The 24662-nt window shown below is 34.1% G+C and overlaps 1 protein-coding gene across 2 annotated transcripts in view; it reads left to right on the top strand.

Moving 5' to 3' along the window:
- Positions 1 to 289: 289 nt before the first annotated feature.
- GLRA3 (glycine receptor alpha 3) overlaps positions 290 to 24662 on the top strand; it is an 86147-nt gene continuing 61774 nt past the window's right edge. Inside the window, exons 1-2 of one of the 2 annotated variants that reach the window (XM_035325363.1) lie at positions 290 to 693; positions 21765 to 21892. In XM_035325363.1, the coding sequence (XP_035181254.1) occupies positions 599 to 693; positions 21765 to 21892 (223 nt within the window). In that variant the 5' untranslated portion in view covers positions 290 to 598. The remainder of the gene's footprint in view (positions 694 to 21764; positions 21893 to 24662) is intronic. The other variant, XM_035325365.1, reaches the window with a different exon arrangement.

Below are 24662 nucleotides of genomic sequence, written 5' to 3'. Positions count from 1 at the left end.
AAAAAAAAAGAAAAAAACAAATAAAAAGAAAAGGTTTAAAAAGAGAGACGGCGCCCCCCCCCCCTCCCTTTCCTCAGAAGACGCACGCCAGCACCCAGCCCAACAACTCAGCCCCCGAACTCCCCGACCCCTCTGGAGCCCCCCACCCCGTTGGATTTCCCCCGGCTCCCCCTCCCGCGGCGGGGCTATCTCCCCCGGCGGGGGCAGCCCCCTGCCCGCCGCCATCCCCCCCTGTTCCCGCTGCGGGGAGCTGCGTCGCGCTGCGGGGAGGGGGCGAGGGCCGCCCCCCCGCCCTGCCCTCCGCGCCCGCCCCCCCGCAGCCACCACCACCACCACCGCCTCCACCGCCGCCGCCGCAGGATCCGCGGCGCCCCCCGCGCCCGGGATGCGGCCGGCAGCGGGGTGCCGGCTGCTGGCAGGAGCCGGGGGCAGGCGGGCGGGGAGGTGGGCTCCGACCTCCGCCCGCCGCCGCGGCGGGGATTAGGCTCCGTCTCGCCCGGCTGCCATGAGGGGCGGCGGGGCCGGGGCGGCGGGGCCCGGCGGGCGGTAGGCGGGCGGCGGGCGCGGAGCCGCCGGAGCTCTCCAGGGTGCTGAGCCGATGCTGAGCGCCACCTCCGGCAGCATGGGCCGGGCGCGGTACCTCCGCGCCGCCGTCTCGGGGTTTTACCTGTGGGAAGCCGCGGTTCTGCTCAGGTGAGGTGGTTTTCCGAGGGCAAGGCGTCGTGCCTACCCGCCGTCCGTTGTCCTCGCGCGGGGAATGAGCCGCCGCGGTCGCTGCCGTCCCTCGGCAGCAGGGCTCTGGGCACGGACACCACACGCGTGGGGTCCGCGCCTCGCGAATGACTTTGTAATACTGCATCGCCTTGAATTTGGGGTCGCGTTTGGGGAATGGGGGGGCTAGGTGGTACCTGCTCACAGGTGCCTCTTTGATCTGGGAATGTTATCACTGTTTTTAGCAGGAAACCTAACATTAAGGATTCCAAAAATTCTTCACATGCAAAATGGCCATGTGTAAAAGTTACAGAAGATAATCTGTTAGCAATATATAGATCTGTTTTTTTTTGTTTTGTTTTGTTTTTGTTTGTTTTTGTTTGTTTGTTTGTTTTCTACCAGTTCTTTTTAGTAAAAAGACATTCAGGGATTGCATTAGGTCACAAAAGTCCTATAGAGAAAGAGAAGAAATGATAGCTGAGTGAACAGACAAGTGGTCTACAGAATTCCCCTCAAGAGGGAAAGTGCCTTCTCTACAGTCTAGGATGTGTATTATAAAAGATAGGATTATATCCATAAATTATGAATTGAGCAGAAGACTGAAGTGACTGAAGTTCATAAGGTTGGTTTTTGTTTGTTTGTTTTGTTTTGTTTTTTACTTTCTGCCCACACTTTTTCTAGCTAAACTAATATTATGATAGCAATGAATGCATTCTTTTAATACATGATTCTGGAAGTGTGGTGGTAACAGGCTACAGTAAACTTGAGTCATCCATTACTCTAATGGTGAGGGGAAACCTTAAAGAAGAAAAAGGAGACGTGCAAAAAAGCATCCTTCAGTGTCATCATGTATTCGCTGCTGATGCAGAATTAACCATGCTTGCTAGCAACAAAGATTATAGCCCTGGATCAAAATAAATAGATTAAGTCATATATTAAAACACTGTCAGACTATTTTTAAACATCACATAGGTAGCTGGCAAAAGTAAAGAAGGAAACTTAAATTTGAAAGGGAGCTCTCCAGAGAGAATTTGGCAATTATACTTGTAAGGGATTTATAATTACAAATTTAAATTTGGTATGTAGTGTTCCACAGTGATGGCACGTCTCACAGGTGCTCACTGGTTCAAAGCAAATCTTTTCTTTCTTTTTGAAGATAGATTAACAATCTGTTTTGTATCAACATGTGTAATGTAAATAGTTTCTAATGTGTTTTTATTGTAATTGTGCCAAAAGATAGAGATTTTAAGAAACTGGGTCACATGGTATGAGATTAATTGAATTCGTGAGGAAAGAGTAAATGGATGTATATGACAATTTAAATTTTCTAATTGCACCAAATATTTTATGTTAAGTGTAGATGACCAAACCCTTGTATACTGTAAGCAATATGAGCAATAATGTGATATTATAACTTTATTTTAATGTACTTTATGGCACATATTTCTCTTTGGTATATTATTTAAATCCCATCCTACTGTTGAATGATTAATCCTTAATCCTTAATCCTAACAATCCTTAATTGTTTGGTTAATAATAAAAGCATTTATTTTTTCCAAGGGAAAAAAAAAAAAAAAGTAAGTTTTAGAAGGAATACAGGTATTTCACATCAGACAATTCTGGACTAACACTTAATTTTTTCAAAATGTATACAAGCATCTTATTTAGCATAAATTCAAATTTTGTTCAATGTTCATAAAAGCTGTTGTACTATGATAACCTGCTGCTCTTTAATTATCATTTTCTCATAATGACCATGGTTACTCTGCACAAAGATGTAGATCTATCTTGCATATAGTGTCTGAGAAAGACTTCAGAAAGCTGCTCAGAATATATCACAATATAGGTGGTTTGAGGTATAGTGATACAACCTAAAAAAGCTGAGTAAATTCATCAAGACCCCTGGGAGTCTCTTCCAAGCCCAAGACAGCTTGCTTTGAAATGGAAAAACAAAAACAAAACAAACAAACAAGCAAAACAAAACAAAACAAAACAAAACAAACAAACAAACAAACAAAAAACAGTTTTAAACATTAAAACCTGCAGAATTCCCAAGCTTCTTGGAGCCATTAATTCTAGTTCTCTTCCAACGTAAGCCTTGTGATTTATATCAGAGCAAAGGGGACAGGGACACTAAGTAGGACACTGATTCCACTCCCTGTAAGACACAAGCTCCCAGCCTTAGCACCTATTTAATATCCTCAGTGAAAAGATGGACATGCCAGGAATTTTTGGGAACAACTTGGTCTTAAGTTTTCAACTTGTTCAAACACTGTGGAAAAAAATAAAGTATATTCTCTTATACAGTGCAACATTGAAACTTCCCTGCCCTTCATTAACAAGCACTCAAAGCTGTGTGAGAAGATGAAACCTTACAGGAAAAACTCAATTCTTATCCCACAGCTATGAGATTGACTAAAGTGATTGTCTAAATGCTTTGCCTGTGAGCATAAACAACTATAGTTGTTTAGTTTCTGTATTTAGTTTAGTATAGGTCAAATGAAAACAAAAAGGTTTCTTATCAATATAGATTATAAAATTAAGGACATTTTACTGTAACGAGCAAGGTGTCTGGTTTTACATTCTTCAAAACAGAAAAATGCAACTGATTTTCCTTTTTTTTTGAAATAATTAATTTTCACCCCATATTTAATGGCTTTTCAAATTGAAATGAATGAAACAAAATGTATATTGGCCACTGTAGGATCTAGTTATTAATTTGATTTCTGAAAGACATTGAATTAAAAATAAAACATCATTAATAGTATTTCATAATATTGTCTTAGATTAATAACATAATTATTGATAATACAAGAATACATTTTACACAGGAAAAAAAAAAAAAAAGTGTTCAAGCAGATAGTAGTCTATTATGTTTCCAATGTTGTATTTGAGAACTGGGAGAAAAGCTATCACCAGACCTCAAATTAAAAAATATTATATATTAATGACTGCCACATCAAGCACGTTAAGAAGTGGGTAGAGATGTAAAAATTAGGGTAAAAGCTTGGTGGGTGGGGGTTGAGGGAGGGGAAATGAGCCTGAAAAATAACTAATTCACTACCACACAAGAAAAATAAACATTTCTAAGCTACAGTTTGACATCATCATTATCTCTAAGACAGAATATTCCTCTGAGTTTTCATTAAAGCAATATAATGGTTACACAAATTCTTCTCTATTTGCTTGGATTCCAAGAGGTCATGCTGAAAGCAAGATCATGTTAGTAGAGTCACAGAAAGATAATATTTGGGAATCATGTATGATAAATTTCATATTTGTGAGTCAAACAGTTTTATGTCAGATCTCAAACTTTCATGGGCACCAGCACAGCTCTTAGAATTACTTCGTCAGGGATTTGCTAGGGACTTTGCCTTCTACTTAAAGAAAATAGTATATGCACTTTGTTATATAGACCTGTGTATGGGGAAAGCACGTAGGAAAGGTAGGTAACACTATGGAAATGCAGAATAGATTGTCCCTTTATTATATTTTTTTAGATAACTATGTTAGCAGAAACCAAGAATAATGCTATGATTACTTTATTGACTCTTTCCTTATTCTGTTCACTGCCCCATTGGCCTTATATTGGAAAAAACAGAGACAGCTAATTGCACTTAGCCATATTCTTGTGGGGGAAAAATAATAATAAAAAAATCTCCATGCAACCTAACTTCGGGGCATGTCTGAGTTTACAGTTAACTGATTTTGAAATTATTCTTGCATTACGTTACCAATTGATTTCAGATGAGTAGCTTTAAGATGCAAAAGTCAATTTCTTCAGCATCAGTCCCTCTGATACAAGTAATGAAAGAGAAAGAAACAACAGCAAAAACAAACAAACAAAAACATTAAATTTGTGTTGTCATCACAAACATCTTTGAAAATAACGTTTTTCAGATGTTCTGATGAGACTTCAGCAGCTTATTAAGATGTTAAGAATTATACCTACAATAAAAGTCTTTGCTAAAATCAGGATGTCAATAAAATAGTGGGTAAATGAAAATGTAGTAATTCAAGCTGAGGGCACTGAAGCACAATATTTTCCTTAGCAGCCCTGACTCAATTTGAAAAGTTTCTGTGGGAGAAATCAGTAAACATACCCCACATATTAATGAAAAAGAACCGATACGTGCCAGGGAGCAGCAAGAGAAAGGGAAGGTGATCTGGGAATTTAGACTCACAGGAAGACAGGCAGGAGTAGAATTCTACTAACAAGGCTTGCAGTCCCACAGAACCTAGAACTAGGACAGAGAAGATCCCCTCCACACAACAGTTAAGATTGCTGAGCCAAGTCCATAATAATGTGATATGTTTGAGGTCAAGGCAGAAAGTCAGGTCAGTAGATCAGATTCAGGACCAGAGTTAGGAAGGTACAAGGTTGGGTGCAGGTGCACTTTCACTGTAGCTCAAGCAGAGACAATAGCTACTCTCCAGCATTCCTGATGGGGAAAAAAGGAAAAAGAAAAAAGAAAAAAAAAATAGAAAGGAAAGGAAAAAAGGAAAGGAAAAAAGGAAAGGAAAAGGAAAAGGAAAAGGAAAGGGGAAGGGGAAGGGGAAGGGGAAGGGGAAAGAAAAAGGAAAAGGAAAAGGAAAAGAAAGAAGAGAAAGAAGGAGAAGGAGAAGGAGAAGGAGAAGGAAGAGAAGGAGGAGAGAAATAAACAGTTTCTGAGAGAAGGGGGTGAACCCCTGCTGAGATTTTGCACAGCTTTTGTCAAACAGCTCTGCTTCAAAAGCTGGGCTGCTGCACTATTAGAGCTGGCACTGAGCCCAGCCAGGCCCCTGGGATCAAGGAAATGTGCTCAGGGCCCTTATAAAATGTCAGGAGGAGAATACTGGGGTTCCCTTGAAGGATGTACCCATAAGCAGGCACTGTACTTTCCAAAATATTAGACAAAAATAAAGGGCTTTTTTTTTGGGGGGGGGAGCAAGACTAGAAATCAAATTCTCTTATATTTCAAATATACCAGTGAAAACACAGAAATCTCTTTGAACCAAATATGAGTTTTATTACTAGTATGAATTTGATCAGCAGTTTTACTACCTATTCCTTATTTCTATAAGAAAACAATTATTTTCCTAAATGACTACCATGTTTATAATATTGAGAAATAAATATGTGCAGAGTTTTGAGTTATAATACAGTAAGCTGTAAGAAAATAAAATTGAATAACAAAGCAGTTTCAATTAAGAACATGAGTCTTTCAATTCTTATTGTACTAGTAACATTTTCTTACTTTTCAGCCTCTCCTAGTTCATTGCTAGCCAAATGATGCTAACAACTGAAAGACAGAAATATTTGAGATGAGTGTTGTGCTTCTGTATGATGAAAAATGTAATAGCTTCTCCATCAGATTAGTCTTGTCCAGCTATCTTAGTGTGACAATTAGATAAAATGAAATTTTTTATAAGATTAGAGCTTCTTATTTTAACAGATTTAGAATACAAGCTTAAAATGACCTTACTGAGTATTATGTAATAATACCTATAAGGAATGATTCCAGTAAATCAGCTTTTCTCAAGTAACGAGCAATGAAGAGCACTTCTGTGTGGTATTGCATCTTCTTTTTTATTGCTTTTCCTACAGATCTTTATGATGTTTATTGGAAGAATCAGTAAAAACAGACAGAAACTAAAAAGAACTCGTTTTACTGTCACTGATATATACTGATATATAGGCATTGTGAACATATTGAGTAAAAGACACCTTCTTGAGGACAAGTATCAGATAACAGCAGAAAGGAAACATTTCAAGAAGCATGAAAAGACACAGACAGAAACTGTGTAACAAGAATGCAGGACCAAAGCATGAGAATGAGAAGAGCATCAGGAAGCAGAGTCTGTCCAATAACACAAAGAGAAAAGAAGGCAAAAATATTAGAGACTGTTTTTTGTTGTTGTTGTTGTTGTTTTTTGTTTGTTTGTTTGTTTGTTTCCAGCAGGGATTATATCCTATTACTCTTTGTGTCTTCTGAAGCAATAGCATCCTTCCTGACTGATGGCTTCAGGTGTTAAATAGTGGTAGTAGAAAGAAGGAAGGAAAAAAAGTACAAAAATAGCATGCGGTTATTAAAGAATAAAAGGATATATTTTGTTGTTACTCACTCTTCCAGTGAGCTCTCTCATAAGTTGCTCCAACATTATTCAAGAGCAATACCTGGTCCACTTCAATGGACTTTCTACATAACGAACACTTCCTACATAATTTTCCTGTACCACATGGTATCCTGTTCTTCCTCTAGCTATACAATGGACGTACAAAATGAGCGGGGACAGAGAGGGTCCAAGAAGAAACTTCCCTAAAGAGGATCAGTCCATTTCACTATTGTCATTATTGAAGTCTGCATTTGGTGACATAAATTAACTAAATGTTAAGAGAATGTAAGGAAAACAGTTTGAGATCACAGAAAATGTAGAAAAGTTGAAGACCCCAAAAACTTGGACACATTGTAAAATTAATTTAGTGAAACAATTAAATGAGTAGAAAGCAAACACAGGACTACTAAGCAAACACAGGAGTGCTAAATTTCCCTAAACTGTGGGGCTGTTAGTTGCTATTAACCTGTTTTTTGGAGCTTAAACAGGTTTAGGAAGGATATCATAAGCAAAAAGAATACAGCTATGACAAGATGTGACATTTAGAAAAACAAACTTTTTTTTTTTTCTTTTTTTTTTTAACTTCTCATGTTTAAAAATTAAAGCTGCAGGTTAACTATATAACCCACTGTTTTAGGATTTAGCCCTTTGTTGCATCTCTTCTCTGATATAAATATTATATTGGAATATGCTACTCACCTCACTATTGTCCAAGCCTTCACATACTATGTACAGTTTGTATAAGACTCCACCACATCTAGAACTTATCTCGTCTCTTATAAAATATAATTTTGTGTCTTCCAGAATTTTGAAAGGTAAAATATAAGCCTAATATCATCTAAATATCATCTCTGAGAATCCACAGGTACCAGAACATACAATTTTCAAGATGACTTTCTAAGAAATAGACAAATTACAAATTTTTATAATTTTTACCACAACTAACTTCAACTAACTTTAATTTAATGACTAACCACCAACTAACTATGGTTATACCAGCATGGTTCTTCAGAATATATAAAAATATATATTCAGAATATATATTCAGAATATATAAAAATATATATTATTACTTTATATCTTAGAGGGAGACTGCAGAGTCTGCAGACTCTTTTGTAAAAAGTTAGTTTATAATATAAATTAAAGTGGCATAAAGTGGGCCTTGATTATTAAAACCATCCTTAGATTTTGTCCCATTAAGTCTTTCAATTTCATAGTTTTAAAAATGCACTTAGACATCAACAGATTTAAAAATCTGTTAGATTCAGAATGCAAAGAGAGTTTATGCTCTGGGCTTATGTAGGCTGAGACATATTCAGCTGCAGGGACCAACTAAACATCCACTTTTGTTAGCAACATATCTGCTGGCTAAGGGTGTCCTACTGGATAAGTAAAAATAAATGTCACAAAGTGGTAATTTGCCAGTGATAGTAGGTTGTTATTTAAAAAAAAAAAAAAATGTGGGCAAAAATAAAAAATATGAAATTAATTGTGACTTACTGTGCTTCTTTGAAGCAAAATCTAGCTATATGAAGAGATACTTCTAAAAAGCAAATCTCTGTATAACTTATGCTATATACAACATATACAAAACATGTAACATATAACATAATAGCTCTATAACTTCAGATCCTAGAAAGACTGCCCATAAAAAATCCCATCCTAATCCACCAGTATTGCATGAGAATACACTGGCATCATGTAAAGCCACAGAACCAACATGAAAGCTCTCTGCCAACCTTCTAATCACTGAATACTAACTTAAGGAAGGTAGCTAGGACACTGTTATAGTGTCCCAAGTATTGCTACCCTCAGTGTATTAGCCCAATGGTAGTCTTTGGGCTGCATCGCAGTGTTAGCCCATTGCACAGTTTTTACAAGATCAGGGTGCGCAGTGGTTCATCTCAACAGTAGTCATGTAAAGTAATGCAGAGACTTTGCACAGTTAAATTATTAGTAACTGCAGTACTCTAAGATATATGTTAATTCTGTGTCTAAGTATTTATATAATGCCTCCACGAAGGGATGTGGTTCTGAGCAATGTTTTCCCTGGTGCTATCAGATCAGTTCCATTACCTCTGTTTGGCAATATTAGAACTAAAATCAAAGTAAGCAAATTTCAGCCTCCCATCTGGATTACATCCCATAAAACATAAAAGACTTAAAATATTTTTTTTTCCTTTTTTCTTCCTCCCGCGAGGGGGGGGGGGCCCCCCCGGGGGGGGGGTGAAGTCTAAGTCTATAATGTGTTTTTTGTTTGTTTGTTTGATTGATTTTTTTTAGTTAATAGTAAAAAAAAATGCAAGAGTTAAAATAAAATATATCATCTTCTGTTTTCCTTCAGCTCTTACACACTGAAGACAGGATTTTCAGTTTTTTTGAACATGATATTACATTTTTTTACTACACAAAATGAATATGAAATGCACGCACTTGAGACAGTAATATATGATTACAAAAGGTACAGTACAACAGAGAACTGGAATTAAAGGAGCTATTTACACCCAGTTTCTCAATATATGAGTTAAAATTTTACCTTTAAAACTTACCCCAAAAATTCTATCACTGTGCAAATGTACTTTAAAAACATACCTAGGTTTTCAATTATTTTTGCTGTTCCTGCAGAGGTGGATGCAAGGGTACTCAAATTTTCATCTATAATCAACATGAACACAAATGTATTTGTTTGGATTCTCTGAGTAATGGCCTTTTTCATCCTTTTCAACAGTGCTTATTCTTTCAAGAGATGAAGTGTCTTGCACATAATAAATACCAGAGCATATCTGGTCATTACTTTATCTTTATCCAGAATATTTCAATTTGTTTACATGAAGCTTAGACACTTGACATGACAATAAAGGGGGTGCTGGATACATGACAAAATATACTAGATACATGACAAAAAAATACTAGTATAGCAAAGAAAAATCATGTATGTAAGGGGAATTTAAAACACCACTTTCTGTGTAAGAGAATGTATGCATATGTAGTAGACCAGGAAAATTTTGGTGAAAACATGAAAGGTTAGTAGCTCTGTTTTTTTAACCTTCATATTATTTTCTCTGACTTATTCAGTAAGGAATATGCTTCAGTACATCTGTTAGAAGCACTGGGTTCTGTCATTAAATGGCATGAATGCTGCCACTCTCAGCATCACCCTGAAGCTCAACTCTGTTGTTGCCTTAAAGAAAGTCTTACATTAGTCATTATAGTGTTGATCTGGATAGAATTAACAAAAGAAAAAAAAATTACTTAATTCATGTATCTCATGTAAATTAATACAGCTGGTTGAACTTTGCCGTTCCCATCTCACAGAAATTTCTAAAATTTTGAAAAGATTTTATTGCTTTTTTCAATATATAGAAGGAGTTTTAAGTTGGAAAAAAAAAAAAAAAAAAAAAAAAGGAAAAGGAAAAAAATCTCTGTCAGTTCTATGGGGGTCATATTCAGATAAATTTTCGAAAATTAGAATCTAAAACCCCACTTTCATTTCCTATCAACATTAGAAAATTCACAGTTGCTGAGAGAATAGGCAAGACACTGGATCCCATTCCACCAAGCCTGCCAGCATTTCATCAAAACCACATTGAAACAGATATATTTCTGTAAAACCCTTTGTCAAGAAATCCATATTTTTTTAGCTAGAAAAAAAATTGTCTTATTTGGAAATCCTTAATCAATAATGATAACAGAGTATCTACACCATAATTAACTGACAAATTAAAATAAAATAAAATAAAAAACTGAGAAGTGTTTCAGAAAAGAACTTTATATAGCGCTGAGTTCTATTTATTAATAAGTTCCGTCTTGTCTGGGCTGTAGCCATGTCTGTTGAAATACTTTATGTTAAGATTAGTGTTAAGGTGAGTTTAGGCTCTGTTCACCTTTTCTATAACAACTTATGTCTTATCAAACTTATTTCTGAAAAAAAGTCTCATCTTTTAAAGTCATCTGACATGCTTAGTGAAGATATAGGAAAACATTGTTGTATTGGTGATACACACAGAGCTTCCCTAAGGCAAATGGAATAGCATCTAATTGAATTGTGGTTTAGTCTTCAGTGACCCTGGGGATTTAATTCAAACTCAATTTTTTATCTAATTTTGATAAAACACAAACATTTTATTCTATTGTAAGAGTTTCTTTGAAGAATTTTGTAAAAAGTAAAATAGAATTGTTTGAGAAGAAACATAAAAGAACCATAAAAGAACACAAAAGAAATAAAAAAGAACATGAAAAGAAGTTTTCAGCTTCATATATGGTTATCAACTCAGAAAGATTAACTTTTAAAATGAAGCAAGGCAAAGGAGGAGCAGTGGCTTACAAAATTCTAAATAGTCATTAATTATGATTATGATAAATATCTGTATGTTATACTGTTTATATCATGACAGTAAAGCAACCCAGTGGATGCAAATTAAATTGATGGGTCAGTGCCACAGCAATAGTCAAAAATCTAAGCAGTTTGTTAGAACTAGCAAACCAGGAATATGTAGCTGTACTATCTAAAGCACAGTATGGGTGCATTCAAAAGGCAGGGTATACCAAGATGTTGTAATTTTACAGTTCTGATTTCAGTATTCACAGGTTGCTCCTCAATTTGGGCAGAGTTTACTACGGGAAAGAGTTTTAACCAGGCAAAAATCTCATTTTACTCATTTTACTTCTCCTTTCAATTTACTGTTACCTCATTGACATCAGTTGAATTATTATTCATTATGCTGGTGAAAGACACCAGTCAGTTCCTGCACATATTCAGTTAGTTAGAGGAAACATTCATTAATCACAATAATAAATGCAATTGTTCAGCTCTAACATGCATTTATAAAATAATATCTGGTGCTATATAAAATATAATATTGTGAAATTATTTTGCTTGGCACTTTTGGAAGTTATCCATTACTCCAATAACTTTTCTCCATTATTCAGTTAATACAAAAATTAGTGAGATAGTAATGCAAGTTCAGACTATAGTGGGATAGTAATGCAAATTCAGACTACCATATATTGTAGACTTCAAATTTCTGTATTCAGACATATTCCATCTCTTCAAAAAAAGAACCAACCATCCAAATAAACAAGCTAAAAATACCAGTTAATTGAATTTTGGAAGGATCTATGTTTAATTCAAAGTTAACACTGTCAGGAAATTGACTCATGCAGTGGGTCTCCGGAAGAGTCTAATATATGTCAGCATCTGCTCCCTGTGCAGATGCTTGAGTGAACTTTTTACTCAGAAATGGAGGTTGAAATAAATTAAGAAACAGGTAGAAATTAAGATCTGAATATAAAACACTGATGAAAATAAGATGTACATAATACTTGAGACTGCTGAGGAAAAAGGTATTTCTGGCAAAATTAGGAACAAATATTTAGATTAGAACCAGAATTCATAAAATGTCATAAGAAAAATCACATGCCTAATGGATGAAATTGGCAACAATAAAACAACAAAACAAATTAAACAACAAAGCAAAATTAGAGAGAGAATCTGTGGTGTATTGAATCCATTTCTTAATTAAGCTGGAAAGCCATATACATAAGATTATGAAGAATGTTGACAAATCTTTTTTTTTTTTTTTTTTTTTTTTTTCCTTTACTCTAAGAGTAAATGGTTTTCCTAAGAGGGTGGGGTAGAAGAAGAGGGGGAGCAAGCTTTGTGTTTAAATATATGTATGGAGTCACAAACAAACAACAACAACAAAAAAGCATACCCAAATTTAGTCTCATCTAGACTGTAAAGACTTTTGACCTGAATGAAGATCAGGTCAGAATGACCTAAGCAGAAGACCAAAAATAATAATAATAATAATAATAATAAAAAAACTTTGATTTTCCGGCTGTTAGGAAAGGATGAAACATACTACAGCAATCTAAAGTTTTTTAAAACTATATCATATAAAGCAAATAAACTATAACATTATATCAATTTACTTCCATGATAAACAGGGCTGGAAGAAGACTGAAGGGCTGGAGGAATTCTCAGCTGCTTTGACAAAGGGAGAAAAAAATTAGAGTGCAAAGGTATCATGAACATCATAACAAAATGCTTGTAACTGTTGCCTAGACCATAAAATACATTAAAATGCAACATTATTTCAGTCACTGAAACAGAAAAATTAATATTTTCCAAATTTGAAAAGAAAAGAGACATTTTTAATAGTTGCATTGAAATACAATCCCACATATATTTTATGTAGTTTTCCTTCCTAAACACGGAAATAATAAGGAATGGATATTGTTATCTTAAAATGGAAATTCATTCTTTGCTACATAAAAAATTGTTACTTTGGCTGAAAATATGTCCAATGATCTCTGATGTAACTTTATTTATCTATGCACATTATATAAAAAAAATAATCTGACATTTTGAATTTATTCAAAGATAAGAGGACAACTAGAAAAATCTAACTATGAAAAATCAATGGGAAAATCTAATCTATCACAGAAAATGTTTAAAGTTTTCCTGAGGGTTTTTGTTAGAAATCACCTCTTTAAAATCTTGGTGAGACAATACTTACTGGGACTGATAGTCCTTTCTCCAGCACACATGAGTTAAGAGTTCCATGTTCCAATCAGAGCTAATAAAATCATTATTGTCTAAAACATCACAGAATATGAAAATCTGCATTTTCATTACATTAGGAACTAATGATTTCATGACCCACAACAAATGAAAGAATTTTCATTCTCAATTAGCAAGCAATACATTATTTTCAGTTTTAACAGAAATTGTAGGAAATACAATTGGAATCTTTCTTTTTTGCATCATGTCAAATTTAATTTTCTCCTTCATTTGCAATCTTTGAGTTTAGTATATTTCACTCTCTTCCTTCATATACTCTCACCAGTGGAAACCTGCTTTTCATTTTTCTTGGTCCCTCAGGATGAAATTTGCTCATTCACCAATAAAACACAAGTAGAATTATTTTAGCGGTGGAATAGTAGGGAGGATTTGGAAAATTTCCTTGTGTGAACCTTAAACTGTAGAAGAGGGTAATGTTACCTAATTCAGGTATCCAAATTTCTTTGGGTTCACAGTGTAGGTAATGTTAGTTAAGACTGAGTCTTCCAAATGTTAATTTATAGCAGGAGCCCAATTTTCAAGTCTTGCTTCACATCTCAGAAAAAACTCTTTTTGTGTAAGCTAGAAGGGGACAGCAGTGACAGTGGATTCTTTTAGGACTAGATCCATGTATCTGCAATCCTGACTCATCTCTTATCTTTCCAAAATGGCCCTGACTTTTTGTGAATTAATATTGTTGAAGAATGGCCTCCAATAAGATAAGTCTATTTGGCTTTTTTTTTTTTTTTTTTTTTTTTTGTGAGGGATTTTAATTTCCAGTAGAGTGAAGAGATTGTTTTAAAATTTTGTTGCAATTAAAAAATATATATTTGCTTTAAACATATTTATCCTCCTTCCGAGCTCCTCTTTCACAATATTTGCCTCATCTGCAAAGCTTCTGAAAGTTTAAATTTTTATTGAAATTAAAAACAGTGAAATGTGTTTCTCTTCTGATACAACTGTCTTAGATAGAAGAGTTAAACACACTACACCTCAGTACAACCTGTGTCATGCTACTTGACTGAACAAATTAATTTTAAGGAAAAACTAAGCAAAAACTAGAAAAAAGTTTAGGAAACAGCTTTATCCACAAAAATCAAACAACTTAGTATTTTTTAAGCTTAGTATTTTTTAAGCTTTATATTGACTTTTTATTTTATTTTTTCTCTAAAATTGAATGCAGCTTGTACCTTTCTGAAAGAATAGGATTTCTTATTTTTTTTTCAAACAAGGAAACATTTTTAATTTTTATGGGCTTGATTCCTTCAGAGGTCATTCTTGTTGACATTTGTTGTATTTTTCTTGTTTAAAGCTGTCACAAGCAGGAATATTTTCCTGTCAAAAATGTGCAATTTTTACATACTATAAACTCTGACCTTTTTAGTTCTTTACCTACTTTAATGAACAGATCATTCTATTCTAGATTTTCAAGTGATTAGGTGAAAATTATTTTAGCAGACCTTTTTAATTAAATGGTTATACTGAATAATTTTTGTTTTAAAATTAATTCTGTCACCATTACTTACAGGTACAAAATCAAGGGGTAGTCTTGATGTAATTCACCTAAACATTATTGGTGAACCACTGAATAAGTACTGACTCTGATTAATTTACTAAAATGCTTTTGTTTGTTGCTGTTTGTGAGATGCAGCTGAGTGCATAATGGCTAGCTGCAGTTTTAGCTTTCCTCTATGAGTGTTTAATTAATTTCCTTGAGATTATCTTAAGAACTTTTTAATGTAAAGTGCATTAAAAATATTCAAACATCAGCTGGAGAGAATTGACCACAGTCACAAGATTGGATAACTCCAGGGGTTTGGCCACACTTGCTGTCTCAGAGAATTGTTACGGGACCACCATAATGCATTCAAAGCATAGAGCATCATATAACAGCTCTGTAGTATATATTGTAAAATGAAAAAAAAAAAAAAAAAAAAAAAAAAAACTACCTTATTGAATGACTAAGATATCTGTATTTCAGATGAAAGAAATAATTTATTATTGGATAAGAAAATCAGCAAGCCAAATATGGTAGTAACTTGGTGTTAAGATAGGATCTTCAAGATAAAATATGGAAGTAGTTTAATTATGGAAGGAAGAAATTGAATGTACCATCTAAGTCAAAGGTAATTTATATCTATTGTATTCAACATTAAGTTAGGAAGACTCTGGAGACTACCCTCAGAATAACTTGGATAAGTTAGAGGACTTCTCTAATTTGGATTTGTTAACTTTTATCTGCTAAGTTTCTAATGGAAGGTATCATTACAGCATGCAATAGGTTTTATTCATCTTTGTCATCCACATAAATGGGAAGAGAATATATACATCTTAAAATAAAGCATAAGGCACTTTCATTTTTACATTCCTTTCCTTTACCTGTGGTTTAACAAAAATATCCACAAATTTGGGGCAGATAGAAAAGAGATGGCTTATGAATAGGAATACTGTGATTCTTCAAAAAATTGGAAAGCAATCTGAGTTTTATAGCTTTAGAAGCTTTAAAGTAGGAAACATTTTTGGAGATTGTGAAATTCCCTTTGAAGAGTTTTTCTCGGTCATTTTGTTTTGGAAGAAGGGAAGAGATGGTGAGATTTCTTCTAACAAAAATATTTTAAATAGATATGTCAGGAGCACTGATTCATGACCCATGTTACCCTTATGTGCTAAATTGTCAGCTGCTAGATGAGGTCTCCTATTTAAATTCTGTAGATGGTGGTGTCCTTGCTGTATAACTATGCTACTTTTTTTTTTTCTTTTTTTTTTTCTCTGAGTTCTTTAATAATTATTTTAATAATTTAAAAGAATCAATAATAATGCAAACATATCCTCAGCAGGGGAGTTAGAAAAGAACTGAATCCCACCACCTGCAACCACAGTCATATATGTCATAACAAGCTAATACCCTTATCAAGCTCCATCTTAAAACACACATTTTTTGTATCTCTGTTCAAAGTGCTAGACTGTTTCTGAACTGAAGTGTTTCATTGGTTGAAAGAGTTTTAATTTACAATCTAAATTTATCCCTGGCCAATTTATGTCCATTTGTTTTCATGACAATGATCTTATCTACCTTAAAATTTCTTCTTCTTCACAGGTATACAACACAAATAGAACAGTAGCACATTTTTTCCTAGCAGTGGTCAATCTCTAATTTTTAAGATGGTTGTAGTTTATGAGCAGCTCAAGTCCATTTTCCTTTCTGGGGTTTAATTCTAAACTGAGCAGGGAGGTGGTGTAATAATATCCAGCTGTGTGGGTCAAATATCCAGCTGTGAAAGGAAATTTAGAAAATGGGTCAGCGTTACCCCATGTAACCTACACCCCAGATTACAGGTTACAGTACTAACACCTGCAAGCCTGCAATTTAGCTCCAGGGTAGAAGGAAACTGAGAAGACACTATTTTCTACTTTGAATTATTCCCATTGCTTGCTTTTTTAAACTATTCAAGTCCATAATGTGTCTTTTGGCAATCTGAAGATTGCCTTTTTTGCACGAGACTTGTCAACTCTGAATTTAGCCTGTTCTTTTATATATTCCTTTTCATTCCTTTTCACTAACCTACCCATATATGAAAAGCAGTAATTTAAATTTTGCTAAACTGCTTTTTTTTCAGAAAGCCATACTGTATTTGTGTGTTACAGCTTCATCTACTATTGCCTTTATTATTCAAAATGTGTACCTAAATTCCCATTTGAATTTGCCCATCTGTCATTGATTATTCTGCCTTTCCTCTTTAGATTAAATGTCCAACATTTTTGCCCCTTGGAGGTATTTGAATACTTCAGTCATGTTACTTCTCAATCTTCTTTTTGATAAACTAAACAGATTGAACTCCTAAGGTAAGGAATTTCCTTACTGTAAGGAAATTTCCCTAACTCTCAGATCATGGTTTAGTGGCTTTGTTCAGTACCTTTCTTAATGCTTTAATATCCTCTTAAAACTTGGACACAGAATCTGGTGCAATGTCCCAGAACTGGTCTCATTAATATCATATGAAATAATAATTGACCTTCAAGCTCCTGCTCACACTTTCAATCTTTCCACACTGTTGGATAGCACAATAGTGCAGCGAGAACTTTACCAGGACAGTACGGAATTGTTCAACGTGAATTCTGAATCCTTCAGATTCACTGCTTTGTCCAACTCTGTCCACATTCCAAATTCATATACGTGCAAATGTCCTCCTTTGCTATTTTTAACTGTTCTACTTAAATGGTCTGAACTTAAGAAATCATTTTATTTCCTTGTATTCATCAGTATTTAACTCCATCATTGTGTGTGTGTGTGTGTGAGTATTAAAGTATTGATGATTTTTTATTTCTAGATCATAGATGGCAGTGCTGAACATAATTCTTACTACAATTCCCTACAGTAGTCATTTGTCTAGTATTTAGGATGTGGATGCTGATACAGAGATGCCTTGGCTGAGCCAGAATGTTTCTTACTGAGTAACATTTTTGTCCCACTGTAAATGAACCCAGCTTGACCTAGCAGTTTCTGGCTCAAATATGGCTCATGTACTTGTCACAGACCTGTGAATTCTGGATGTTTTCCTATTTCTGTCTATGAATTTCCAACTCACCAATCTTCAACGCACTATGCAAAGCTCATCTCTCTTCAGATTGTAGATGAACACTGATTCAATGGGCTGAATGGGAGTAATTATAGTCCTGGTAGTTCTAATTTTCTGTTCATGCCTGGTTTTGTAGAGTAGCTTATCTGGAGCTACCCTATCTGGAGTCTTACCCTACCCTTATCTGGAGTCTTACCCTAACTTTTGATGGTCTTAATTCAGTTGGTCACAAATTATTTTTCAAATACATTGTTTGATAATATTTTCTATTATTCTTGATATTGGTCCACTAGTTTAACTATCAATTTTCTTTTTAATTGTTTAGCCCAGTTAAGTTTACAAAGTAAAGGTGTTCCAGGACACGTTCAGTAAAGTGAAAAGTGGGAAGTAATAATCTTTCTCCAATAACATACTTTTGCAATGGTGAACATTCACTGTCTCTGCCTGTGAGCAATATTGTACAGCTTTCCTTCTCAGTAATTTGAAGTAGCATAATAATTTTATGTTAACCATAAGTCTCTTGGAGCTTAGCTATGAATGAACCACATAATGAAAGTTTTACTGATACTAAATTCTTATAATTCTGCCTCTTGGAAAACACACACACAAAATTCTTTTAAAACTGCAACAGGTCATTGTAAATTCCCTCTGGATATGCACAAAGACATTAATAGTTGAGTGTAGTGAAGAGAAAGGCTATGTGCATTACAACTAAAAGAAGCTAAAATCGTACTTCTTGAAAAGAGTGTAACTTTCTGTAGCCACTTAACCAGAAGCTTATTTTTCACAGGCAGTGAAACAGAACTGAACAATCTTTAGCATGTAGAACCATTTTTATTATAATTTATATACATAAGACAGGTATTTTGACACAAAGGCCTTCCTAAAAATCCACTGCCTTAGCCAAGCTTCACTGTCTTATCTATATTACTTGGCTCTTTTTAACTAGAAGAATGTTCCACAACACAGCTCAGATAGACAAAAGTATTATCTTTCCAACAGCATTCTTGAAATACAGTTTTTCTATTAACGGGATTTTGAACAAGGCAGAATTCTGCAGAGCTCAACCATGTTTTAGTCAACACCACACTGGGCTGAGAAAAATGCAAAATACTTGGAGAAATATTTAATTAAAAAATACAGCTAATTTCTAAAATAAAACTTACTTCTACAGTATTTATTAATTATGCTGAATATATTGCTTTCAGAAGCAGGCAATTATTCCAGATTCTATGAGGCTCTTAACTGACTAATTCTAACAAAAATTAGTGATGCTACCATATGACACAAAAGTAAATGCTACTTTGAAAAAGCTACAGTCACAGCAATGACTATTTTTCCTATTCAGCATTAGTTACCTTAATTTCAAAGTACTCTATTCCATAGTAGCAACATCAAAATGATTTAGAGAAACTTTAAAAGCAACATCAAAATGATTTAGAGAAATTTCAGAGAAGAAGAAAAGAATAAACAAGCTACAACAGACAATAAACAACAGACCTTTCTACATTCATGTTCTGGAGAATTTATCTCCAGAATAGAAATATCATGTGTCCCTGCCCAGTCCAAGGTTGGAATTAGATGATCATTAAGGTCCTTTCCAACCCAATCCAATCTATGATCCTATGATTCTATCAAATAAATATATATGTGTGTGTTCATATATAGAAATACAGCTTTCTTATGCAAGAGCATAAGAAACAATTCCAGGTTTCCATATGTCTATATATGTCTATAAATGATATATATATATATATGCACACAGTTTCTTGATTCTCCACTGCCTTGTAAAAAGATACAATCCAGCTAAGTAGGTGTAATCAGGCTTCCATATTTTATTTGCTTTATAACCACATATAAACTTTTAAAGAAATATGAATGACTACAAGTTGCCATACTGTGATAAACCAGATCCATTCAGAATATTTGTTAGTGAAAATGATGTCAGAGGCCAATAAGAACAGAATATGAAACAGTAATTTCAAATTGCACTACAATAGGAAAAGTTAAGTATTTCCTTGGTTAGAATGGGGATACATTCTTCAGCTACGTGAAGAAATAAAGAACGAGGTTAGCTACTAAAGGAGACTACAGAAGCATTTTTACTGAAAAATAAGACTGAAAGAGATAAAATACTTGGAAAAATTTAGAAATGCTTACCAAACTAGAAATTTACAAAGTAGAAATATGCAAATCAATTTACACATAGAGCAGATTACACAATAGATTTAATTGCCATTTTCAATTAAATTATAAGTAAACCACAGCATTCTAGAGGTTTCTATGTGCATGTTCTGTGATTATCCAAATTTGTCATACTTAATATGAAATAATTTTAGATTTATGATATTAAATTCAAATATCTAATTTCAAGACAGATTTTTTGGTAGTCCCTCTAGACAGAAATTGCCATAAAAGCTGTAACTTCCCATGTCCAAAGTAATGTAGATTTTGGAGGAAAAAGATGGCATTCCCAAACTGCCCTTACCATGACATCTGCATACACAAATACCTGTATGGATTTTTATCCATTTTGGAACTTGGTATTATTGTTAACAAGCAAAGATCAGCATAAATTTTTCATGATTTAGAAAATTCCTAAAAGTTTTATATTATTTCCTGTGTCTATCTCTAAACAAAGGCATATTTAAGCACTTCTAAAATAATAAATTGACATTATTAGGAGACAACAAATGGAGTAAATAGAATATATTCACATCCTTTTGCAACAGAGTTTTGACTGGAAATCAGCACAACGATCAGAATTTCTTTATCTTTTTTTTTTTTTTTTTTTTTTTTTCAGACTCCAAAGCCATCCTCCAAGGAATGATTTTAGTTGCACTGTGTATCACAATTTCACTCACAAATTTATTCATATGTATATTTACTGACTGTATTGTTTTTATAATGTGTTATCCAGCAGTTGAGTTCCACAACAATAAAGACCATTTTTTCAGGTCCACATGGCTGATCACAGTGCTGATATTCTTCTCTCTTGACATGTGCAGAACACACTTTAGAATGTCAGTGGGAGTTCTGCATACATATAGAGAGGAAGCTATAGGAGATGACATTTTCCATGTGGCCCTGAGATGAAAATTTTGCCCTAAGATAGTTCCTTCAGTACTTTTTTTTTTTTTTTTCCACCACAGCAGTCATTTTTGTTTTAATAGAATATGAACCTCTAAGACAATGTTAAAAAATACCATTTGCCAAGGGACCATTTGATATGTTGTTTTATGTACAAATACCACCATAAAACAAAAATTGATGGTGGTAACACTCTTTTGTGAAAGATCTTTACAATATTTTTTTCTGATCTAGGCTCATATTACACTACTCCCAGTTAAACAGACTAGTCTTAGCGTAGGCTACAAACTATGCATAGCTACTATGCATTCCACTTGCATAGCTACTTATCTATTATTTTTTTAACTCTGTGATAATGTATCAATAACTGTTGACTAAAAGTGTTATTAATTCCAGGAAGTTCTGAGGAAGAGATAACAGAGTATGCAGTTTATGAAAATAAAATTTTCATATAAAATAACAGATACAAAGAGAACTTAGAGTTTCTATGCTATTAGAATTTTTGGAGCTTAAACTAGCATGACAGAAAATCTTAGATTTGCTGTTTTCTTGTTCATACAATAATAAGCAAAGTGATTGACTCTGCAAAATGAAAGTTTTCTGAACAAAATCTCTTACAAAACATTTTATGTTTTTTTTTTTTTAATTATTATTATTATTATTGTTTGTGTGTGTGTGTGTGTGTTGTTGTTATTTGTTTTGTTTGTCTTTTTCCTGGTTCTTAGCTTGGTAGCCACAAAGGAAACAGACAGTGCAAGATCTCGTAGCATGCCAATGTCACCATCTGATTTCCTGGATAAGCTAATGGGTAGGATGTCGGGCTACGATGCAAGGATAAGACCAAATTTCAAAGGTAATTTCAAACCTACACATCTAAGTAATTCAGTATTTCTTGTCACAAAACTGCAGCTTCTGGAATAAATATGAAGCCAAGAAATATACTCTAATTGGGAAAAAAAAAAAAATGTATTTCTTTTCTTTGCTATGATGGTTTATTTCAGTATTAATATGCTCTATTAGCATGCAAACTGCGCTTCAACCCACAGTAACACTATGCAGAGCAAAAGAAGACTCCAGGCAAAGTCTATGCACAGCAGTTTTTTATCTTTCTTTGAGTCTCCTGAAGTCCTAAAAACAAATGCTTTAAAATGAGGAATTTATAGTTTAGTAGTTGATTTGGGGATCAGATTTTGGTGTTTGTCATGGACACAATTCAGTCACAATCTTTGGATTGGGCTACAGTGAAGAACAGGCAGATGGTTTAGAGAATAGAGAATTCAATGCAATATTCTTGAATGTATAATTCAAAAGACTTAGAGCATTGTTTTATCACTACTGAAATTTAAAGAGACAAAATCTAATTTGACATTGTTCTTTTTCAAAATGTTAACATTCGAAATCTTCTAGACAGCTATGCAGTTTGAACAAATCTGACCACAATGATTCAGACCTATCACTAAGAATAAGTATCATCTTAAGTGACTTTGCCACTTTCTAGTTAGTCTTATTAGTCCTAGAACAAATACTGGAACTTTTTTCTTTGTTGATTTTTTTTTTAATTTGGCAACAGTTTTAAAGAAACAGACTTAATAAGAGATCTCAGACAATCATTTGTTCTATCAATAAAAGTTCTATGTAGACAAGATTTTTAACATATTTTGTCATGATTAAACTTGGTCAAAATTATACCTTTTGTTTGAGTGCTGTACTTCTGAATAAGGAATTTTGCATATAGAGAATATATGTATATAATCTCTCTATATAGAGAGAGAGAATAATATTTGCATTCATTTAGCTATGAAATAAAACTGAAATGAAAAACTCTCATAAAATTTTTGTTCCAGTTTCAAAATAGTTTTATTTCTATTAAATCAAAACTATAGCAAGATGTTTATCCTGCTTGGGTTTTGTATAGGAAAGTGTTCCTTGCCTTGATATTACCAAACAGTATTCAGCAATCATTAATTTAGAAACTACTTAATTCAGGACATACTTTTGGCCTTTTCCGTATTTTATTGCAGTAAAATTGTGATTTTTTTCAATTGTGCAAATTAACTTTTTTTTTTTCCCCTTTGCTTTGAATTTGGTGACTATTTTATTTTGTTGCCATGTGACTTATTAAGAAATGGAGGAAATTCACACCTTTTTGATCTTTACAGATTTTTGTACTTATATATTACTCCCTACCATATTCATTTCCTAATGCTAGGAGTGCTGTCTTGCTTATGCTGGTTTTGTGTGGCAGTAGCTCATAGAGTTTGACATCCTTTGTTGCTTTCTTGACACCTCTTTTCTCCCTAATTTTCTCCCTTTGAGGTGGAAAAATATTTTGGAGTATTTAAGATGGAAGTTCATGATCTACTTATATGTCAGTCCATTTTTTGACATATTTATTTGCATTTTCCTATCTTTAATGATATCTGAAGATAATACTTTCAGAGACCCATCCATACTGAATCTATACTCTCTTTCCTGCGTGAAAATCATTAATTTGGATCCCATCAGTACAAATGCACAGTAAGGAGTGTTTTCCATTTGACACTGAATTTCATCAAACACTTATACCTTGATAACTCTTTAATGTGACCTTTCTGCAACTCCTTGCATTCAGCTTTACATACAACTACACAGAATACCAGAATTATAGTGCCTTTCCTTTCTAGGTCATTAATACTGCACTAAAATGATACAGTTCAGATCTATAGGGGAACTCATTAACAATCACCTCATAATTTTAAAAATAGCTTTCTACTCTTACCATTAAATTATTTTAAAACAAAAGATGTATAAGAGGACCTAATTTCTCTCATTCTGCCAAGGCTAATACCCTTAAAAAGCCTCAAGTTAATAAGTACTTGAAAATCTGAATAAACTATTTCAATCAATTTAAGTTGTAAATAAATATATAATTAGTTTGCCTTTGTCCACATGCTTACCAGCTCTTTCAGAGATCTTCAATAGAACTGAGAGATGGTATTTCAGATAAAATAATATTAATATTTTATTCTATTAATTAATAGAATAATTCTAGTAATAGAATTACTAGAAATAATTCATTAATCTATTAATTATAACATTTCTCATAATTTCTACTAGTTTGGCTGAGATAGAGTTAAGGTTTACAAGGATAATGCTTATTACTAATGTCATCCACTATCATCCTCAGAAACCTTTTTCCTTCTTTAATTCAAATCATAGCCGGAAGTGATACACTCTTCTTTCTATTGATAACAAAATTGACACAGGTGATAGCTGACTAACAGTAATTACTACTTCAACTTTCAAAATGTTGCAACAATTTTTATAAGGTCTGGCTTAATATCACCTCAGGCTGCCAGTTTGTTCCGGTTCCTTTGGTCTCCAATGTTGAAATACAAAAATCATAGAATCATTGAATGTCTTGGATTGGAAGGGACTTTAAAGGCCATCAAGTTCCAACCCCCCTGCCATAGGCAGGGACACCACCCACTAAATCAGGTTGCTCAGTGCCTCATTTAACCTGATCTTGAACACCTCTAGGGATGGGGCATCCACAGCCTCTCTGAACAACCTGTTCCAGTGCCTCACCACCCTCTATGTATTTCTTCCCAGTGCCTAATCTAAATATCCCCTCTTTTAGGTTA

Source organism: Oxyura jamaicensis, chromosome 4 (assembly GCF_011077185.1).
Source record: "Oxyura jamaicensis isolate SHBP4307 breed ruddy duck chromosome 4, BPBGC_Ojam_1.0, whole genome shotgun sequence".
Classification (NCBI taxonomy): Eukaryota; Metazoa; Chordata; class Aves; order Anseriformes; family Anatidae; genus Oxyura; species Oxyura jamaicensis.
Note: the sequence above shows the minus strand (reverse complement) of the source record. Positions and strands in the feature narration are given on the sequence as shown.